The sequence below is a fragment of the Ostrea edulis genome, chromosome 9 (genome assembly GCF_947568905.1).
Source record: "Ostrea edulis chromosome 9, xbOstEdul1.1, whole genome shotgun sequence".
NCBI classification, from domain to species: Eukaryota; Metazoa; Mollusca; class Bivalvia; order Ostreida; family Ostreidae; genus Ostrea; species Ostrea edulis.
Window position 1 is genome coordinate 13640383 of NC_079172.1, and position 7967 is coordinate 13648349.

Here is a 7967-nt window from a genome sequence, read left to right on the forward strand (position 1 = left end):
GTAAATACAGCCGTGCCCATAAACATAAACGCCATAATAAAGAAATGAGTATTCATATGGTGTTTTTTTTCTGTTCATTGATACGCTGTTCCGAGATAATCTATTGAAAAACAACTAACCAAGGATGTTTTGCTGTAATACTTCCTTTTATTATAGGAGAAGACATGCACGAAAGTACATATACAACATTAGGCAGACAAATCAATTAATGATAAATAATTCCTGCTAACTTACATAATTACATCCGGCCAAAGCAAAGTTCTGAGTTAATCGTTACCATGGTCTCGTCACCGAAATAGCTTCAATGCATGCAAACACCAACAGGAAATGAGGCAACCACATTTTCATAGATAATATAGAGTGGCATACCAAATGAAAATGGCATACATACAATATTTCTTATATCGAGTGGCATACGGACTGCAAACAATCTTTACATTTCTATTCCTGGGCGTTTCTTTCGTCAAGGCGATATGTAAAAGGTAAGTTTATGGAATTTAAAAGTCATTTCATTAGAATTGTACATCCCCCAGGTTATATAAAACTGGAAGGTGCACGCTAGTTCCAGCTAAACTAGCTTCCATCGTCATACTCTGAAGTGCTGAGTTTTATATTTTGCGTGGTTATTTTATGGGCAATTCAAAATGAATTAACAAAATGATCGTCACATTAACAAGAAGAAACCCATGACCCGAATAAGATGCAACATCCCTTCAAAGGACAGCTCAAACAAACAATGTTTTCATCAGTTTTTGAAAAATGAGAATATATTGCCTTTAGCTTTCCAGATTCAGATGTGCAAGAGTGAAGCAGCATTTGAAAAACATTTTATGTACTGTGCTTTCACAATGTAATTGTCACTCTCCGAAACCTCAGTAATTAGACCAAAGGTAGTTAGACCGAAGTTCATGAATTCTAACAAATTTCATAACGATACATGTATTATTTTGTTATGATGCACTGAGGGTAAAGAGAATGATTTTACTAGATAAATAGTATTTTCATCCTGTCACCTACTTAGGTCTGCCTTAGAGTCTGACCCTCTGACAAATTTCACAATTTGGGTTTTGTTTGTTTATTTTGCTGTTTTCCGCCACCCTCAACACTTTTTCAGTTATCTGGTGGCGCCCAGTATTTACTGGTGGAAGAGAGAACTCAGAACTTCGCATTTATCACAATGCACAGGAATAAAACAGACGATTTCAATAGAATGATGTAATTTAACTATATACTCATTTGGATCCCATCCTCGAACCCGACACCTGATTTATGGGTCATGAATTTCACAATTTTGGGAGACAGATGCATGTTCTACATAACTATATATATATATGTAGAATTTCTTCTTGTTAATACACACACACACACACACACACACACACGCATATATATATATACACACACACACACACACACACACACACACACACACACACACACACATATATATATATATATATATATATATATATATATATAAAGCACAGAAAATTTCACTTTACTTGGATACCCACTTATCTCCTAGCAGCATGTAACCAGCGCGCTACACCGCTCGACCATCTAGGCAAATATATATATACTAGCGGAAAAAAGAAAATGCGCATTTTTTAAAATATGAAAAGATAATAAAAATTAACAATGAACAATTTTTATTTTTGTAATACTGTTAACAAATGTATTCGTTACAACATTTCATAATCCATTAATGTTAACGTCGAATAACGTCAATTTCAGCACACTCGAAGGACACTGGTATTCGAACTTGAATTAATAAAGTTGATAACGCGTGTGACCACCTTTTGCATTTACCGCATGCTTGACAACGGCGCCTCATCGATGTCACTAAAGTGATCAGAAATGCTTGAGGGATGTTGTTCCAGATGTTGGTTAAAGCCTGGCCTAAATCAGCCAATGTCACTGGCTGATTCGGTAAACGGCGTAGACGTCGTTCCATTTCATCCCAGACGTGCTCTATCGGCGATATATCGGGGAAACAGCTAGCCAAGGCAAGACATCGACATTCTGTTGAACAAAAAAGTCCCTGACTACACGTGCAACATGTGGCCTTGTGTTGTCTTGCTGCAGAGTGATGTGATTTTACTGTCTGTATGAAGGATATCACATGGCGCTGAATAAGTTCGTCTCGATAGCGAACGCCCGTGATATTTCCATTGACAATTTGTAGAGGGGTCCTTCCACGTGCTTTTATTCCATCCCACACCATAACGCTACCTCCACCGAATTGTCGACGTTGCACAACACAAGCGTCCTGGAACCGCTCCCCAACGCGACGATACACTTTACAACGGCCGTCACTGCTATCCAAATGAAATCTGGATTCATCTGTGAACAGAATATTGGCCCAGTCCTGTATTCTGAATCGCAGATGTCGTCTGCACACGCTAGTCTAGCGATACTATGACGTTGAAGCAGTATTGGGCGCACCACTGGACGTCTTGGTCTGATGTTGTGCTCGCGCAGACTATTACGCACAATTCTTGGACTGATTGATCGAAGTCCAGGAATGCTACGAGCAGTCAAACTTGCTGTCTGGAAACGATTTCTTAGGTGCACAAGTCTAATGTGGTTGTTCTGTTGACGTGACGTCACAGGAGGACGCCCAGAACGTGGTCGATCCCGAGTGTTACCAGATTGTTGGAAACGTCTCCATAATGACTGGGTGGTGTTCCGATGAACTCCAAAGTGGCTTGCCACGATATTTTGTGCCATTCCAGCTTGAAGCATCCCAACAGCACGATTACGTTGGTTTTCGCTAAGTCATGGCATGACAGAGGGGTAAATTTTGTCAAAACTAAAGTGCTTTCTTTAACGAATAGCGTCCAAACAAACCTTTTACACTTCTTACTCCAAACAGTATTGGTCAGTAAAACTTGTGTGTTCGAACACTTCAATAAACAACATGTGTTCACTAACCATGAAAAAGTCCGTGCATCTGAGTCGGGTACTATCCGATATTGTTCAAAAACATCACCTTTATCGATTGTTTACATTTTATAAATATAAACAATAATTATAAAAAAAATTGTACTATAATTTATAATGCACAGTTTCTTTTTTCCGCTAATGAACATGAAATTCAACAATTTTAGTTTCGATCCTTACCCCAAAGATATTCCTTACCAAAGTTGAAAAATGGTCCTACAGTTACATAGAAGAAGTTGATTATGTTCAGACGTTAGGTTACGACGACGGGCAACAGGTCACCGAGTGACTCAGGTGACCTGAAAATCCTCTGCTGAGATTTGACCTTCAAACTTCGTATTCATCACTATGCTGACGAATTCAGACATAGCTCGTGAAAATGGATGAGCCGAGGGATATTTAGTTTACATTAACATTTTGGATTGGGAATTCAGTTTTGTTATACTAGTATATGCATTAATTAATTCAAGAAATCATAGGAATAGAGTAAATTAAACATGAAAGTCTACTGTTGAGTCTATATGTACGATTTTAACATATGATTTTTTTTATAGCGATCCAAATCTTCTATGTTGTTCTGACAGTGTATGGGATTACCGAATAGGCAACTGCATAGGTAAGCGAAACAGGGACGAACATCCATAATCTCATAGGTAAGAGAAACGGAGACAAAAATCCATAATCTCATAGGTAAGCGAAAGAGAGAGAAAATTCATAATTTCAGCGGTAAGAGAAACAGAGACAAAATCCATAATCTCATAGGTAAGAGAAACAGACAAATTCCATAATTTCATAGGTAAGAGAAACGGAGACAAAATTCATAATCTCATAGGTAAGAGAAACAGAGACAAAATCCACAATGTCATAGGTATGCGAAACAGACAAAATCCATAATTTCATAGGTAAGAGAAACGGAGACAAAATCCATAATATCGTAGGTAAGTGAAACAGAGACAAAATCCATAATCTCATAGGTAAGAGAAACAGAGACAAAATCCATAATCTCATCGATAAGTGAAACAGAGACAAAATCCATAATCTCATAGGTACTCGAAACAGAGACAAAATCCATAATCTCATAGGTACTCGAAACAGAGACAAAATCCATAATCTCATCGATAAGCAAAACAGAGACAAAATCCATAATCTCATAGGTAAGAGAAACAAAGACAAAATCCATAATCTCATCGATAAGCAAAACAGAGACAAAATCCATAATCTCATCGATAAGTGAAACAGAGACAAAATCCATAATCTCATCGGTAAGCGAAACAGAGACAAAATCCATAATCTCGGTGAAGGTTTTTTATTCAAAATTATCTAGCTGTATTTTTTTTTTCAGATTGTAGTGATGGATATTCAGGAATTAATTGCTCCGACTTCTGTCGATTCCCAAGTTATGGAAAGGGTTGTCAATCGTTATGTGCTTGTTCTGCAGAGTTCTGCAATCCTTCTACGGGTTGCACGATTCAAACTTCTTTTGGTATGAGGGTACTATGGGGCACAAAATTAACATAAACTAAAATAATTAAAGATATTCTTAATCATTTGAAGATATCATCAATTTATTTGACGCGCGCAATAATCTAAATAAAGATTTCTTCGATTCTGAATTATTACGCGCATTTGTTTCTCTCTTCAATCATCAATTCATTTGATCCGCGCAATAATCATTTTAGAGAGAACAAGTATCTAATTAGCGATATCTTCAATTCAACATATCCTCCATTGAATTAATGATCTCTTTAATTCAATTATTGCTCTCTTTAAAAGACTTGATACGCGCATTAATTCCTAATACAAAATCGTTGCAAATAATTAAAGATATCTTCAACTGAATTAAAGAGATCACTGAATCATTTATACTGATTTACAAGCAATAATTACATCACATTGATGCGCTCTTCAATTGAATTGATGAGAAAAGTAACTGATGCGCGCATTAATTCAATAACTGAATTGACGATATCTTCAAATAATTAAACACATCTTCGATTATTTCCGTTTATGTTAATTTGGTGCTCCAAAGAATACTTGTTTTCAGGATCTAAACATTACAACTAGTAATACACAAGTAATATTGAGTCAAGTCCACATCGTTGTATATTTAAAAAAAAGATTTATTGAAATATTATTCTTATACAAGTATGGTTACATCACAAAATCTTCATTCCAGTTGTTGCTCTTACGAGTTATGAAACCACACCTGGTCAAGGGAAGGTTACAACTTTATCTACAACTCTGGCAACTGCAGCATCCTCAAACAAAGACACAGAATCTCATTTTTCCAACCGAATTTCCTCTACGCAGACTAATTCGAAAACAACTTATCAAAGTCATATTCCGGAATCGGAACAAAATATCTCTCTTGATGACAGAGGCAATGTAAATGTCTTGCTTCTTTCAGGCATATTTGGTTTTTGTGGAATCTTTGTCATTCTGTTCTCAGTGTTGGTTATAATACAAGTCAAGTACAAATGCTGCAAAATCGGACAGGACATTACTATATCAGATGGAAACCAACTAAGTTCAGTTCAAATCAAAGGAATTTATACGAAATACAACGAAGAGACAGAGGACGCGGTGATGATATCCCATTACCAACAGCCAACAAACGCTTCTTCTGACTTAGAATCGCCCCCACAGGACCTACAGTACATAGATTTGGAACGTTACCAAAACGAAGGATTACTTGATTCAGCAGCAGTCCCACAGCGACCCGCGCCATGTGTTAGCGCCAAAACAAAGTCACATTTAACAGGAAACGAAGGATACAAGTTTCCTGAATACATTGAAGTAATCGACTTTTCGGAAGATCATGGGGACAAACAGTGTTTCACTTCATGTGAGACTGGCGAAATTGTTCAAAGCGTTTATAACGAAGAAGCCGAAGTTTATTTGACTGTTATGAGTTAAGTGATAGGGACAAACATTGCTTTGCTTCATGTGAATGACGGTTTTCAGTTTTAATCAATTTCAAATGTAACAAGAATCTGCGTCAAAGATTGATTCTTTTACCAGAAATGTAACGATATTCTTTTTACAATAAAAATGCATTTTAATGGTAAAAGAATGAAGTTGTTTCAAAGAATTAATCAAAGGGTATGTACAATCCACAACGAAAGGTGAAGATAACGAACAATGATCAATCTCATAAATCCTATCAGGAATAAGAAATAGAGAGATGGGCAAACACGGACCCCTCGATATACCAGAGGTGGGGCCAGGTGCCTAGGAGGAGTAAACATCCCCTGTTGACCGGTCATACCCGCTGTGAGCCCTATATATTGATCAGGTAAACGGTATAATCCGCGGTCAAACTCAGCGTGCCAACAACGGCCTCAAAATCGGTATGAAACCCACCAAACAGCATTTGCCCCAATGATAAGTTGTTTTGGCAATCTAGATCGTTATTACGATCGTAGAATTTGCAAAATGCTAAATTTAAATAGATGAAATCCCTGCACTATCAACTAGTTTGTCAGAACCCTGTCTCGAATTAAAATCTGATCATACGAAGAACAAGCTATTGCGTATCGATTCAGTTGAGAGATATAACACCATATGCAGTTGATAATGGTATAGTGCTACATAAATACGGGAAGGACGATGAAGAAGCTGAAATCATCGTGTGTATCATAAAATTGAGTTGTTAGTTTGCCGTTAATATTTATATTTTAATAATAAAATATCTAAGTAAGAAGCAGAAGTGGAGGACTCCATGGTGTCTTTTATTTCGAGTTCACAGGATTACATCGAATTGACATATGAATGAAAGTGATTATTGTTAATAGATGAAAGGTGAAGATAATGAACAGTGATCAATCTCATAACTCCTATATGCAATAGATATATAAATAGATATAAAATAGATAGTTGGGAAAACACGGACCCCTGGGCACACCAGAGGTGGGATCAGGTGCTTAGGAGGAGTAAGCATCCCCTGTCGACCGGTCACACCTGCCGTGAGCCCTATATCTTGGTCAGGTAAACGGAGTTATCCGGATGTCGAAATCAGTATGCCAAGAACGGTCTAACAATCGGTATGAAACACGTCAGAGTATTTCACACAAAGGTAGGTTGTATTGAGAAACTAGATCGTTATAGCGATCATAGAATTTACGAAATGCTGACGAGACTGTTGAAACCCTTGCACCATCAACTTGTTTTGTCAGTAGCCTGCCTTGATAGAAGAACTGATCATACGCAGAACAGGCTCTTGCGTATCGAATCATTTGAGAGATTTAAACACCATATGCAGGTGATAATGGAATATTGCTACATAAATATGGGAAGTTGACGATGGAGAAGCTGAAATCACTTCGTCTGTTATGAAGTTGAGTTGTTAGTTTGCCGTTGATATCTACTTTCAATAAAATATCTAAGTATGAAGCAGAAGTGGACGACTCTATGGTGTCTTTTATTTCGAGTTCAAAGTGACATATCGAATCGAGATATGAATGAAAGTTATTATTGTTGATAGATAAAACGTCGTCGATATATCTAAATGTCGAATTAAAGGCCACAGTAAGATATTTTTTCTTCTCACGTAGAAGTGTTTAAATACATTCTGCTTCATATGAATATAAAAACAGGTCAGCCAACAAAGGAGATCAATTCGCGTCCATGGGAATTCCAGTAGATTTTTGGAGGACCTGATCACCAAAGACCATTAAGATATTGTCAATGAGGAACTCTAGCATATTTTGTTTTTAAATTCCAACTTTAGGGGACTTGTGCGTGGAATCAGACTTATGCTTAACATATATTCAGGGCTCGAAATTAGCGAGAAATACTCACAAAATGCGAGTACATTTGAAAAATAGCGAGTAAAAATAGTGGACACTCGAAAATTTTAGCGAGTGGTGATTTACAAACTATGATTGATAGTAATTTTTTGGATGACTGATTACTTGATATGAATATTTCCTTTTTCCATTTTTGTTGAAGAAGCAACTGTTTGTGATATCAAAAAGTCTAGTCTTCCATTTATCGTGAGAAATGGTCGTGTAACGTTTTGAAAA

At 36.9% G+C, this 7967-nt stretch overlaps 1 protein-coding gene across 1 annotated transcript; it reads left to right on the forward strand.

Annotated features, from left to right (window-relative positions):
• The first annotated feature begins 310 nt into the window (after nt 1-310).
• LOC125648804 (uncharacterized) lies at nt 311-6016 on the forward strand. Its single transcript, XM_048875797.2, has 4 exons — nt 311-482; nt 3498-3559; nt 4286-4426; nt 5120-6016. The coding sequence occupies exons 1-4, from the start codon at nt 373-375 to the stop codon at nt 5857-5859; spliced, it is 1053 nt and encodes a 350-aa protein (XP_048731754.2). The 5' UTR covers nt 311-372; the 3' UTR covers nt 5860-6016.
• The last annotated feature ends 1951 nt before the right edge of the window (nt 6017-7967 follow it).

Bases quoted from the DNA above. Each gene is read 5' to 3' on its own strand.
- LOC125648804 (XM_048875797.2), top strand. From the start codon at position 373: ATGAAAATGGCATACATACAATATTTCTTATATCGAGTGGCATACGGA. The intron at 483-3,497 runs GTAAGTTTATGG...TTTTTTTTATAG, and splicing joins GTCAAGGCGATATGTAAAAG to CGATCCAAATCTTCTATGTT. The intron at 3,560-4,285 runs GTAAGCGAAACA...TTTTTTTTTCAG, and splicing joins CCGAATAGGCAACTGCATAG to ATTGTAGTGATGGATATTCA.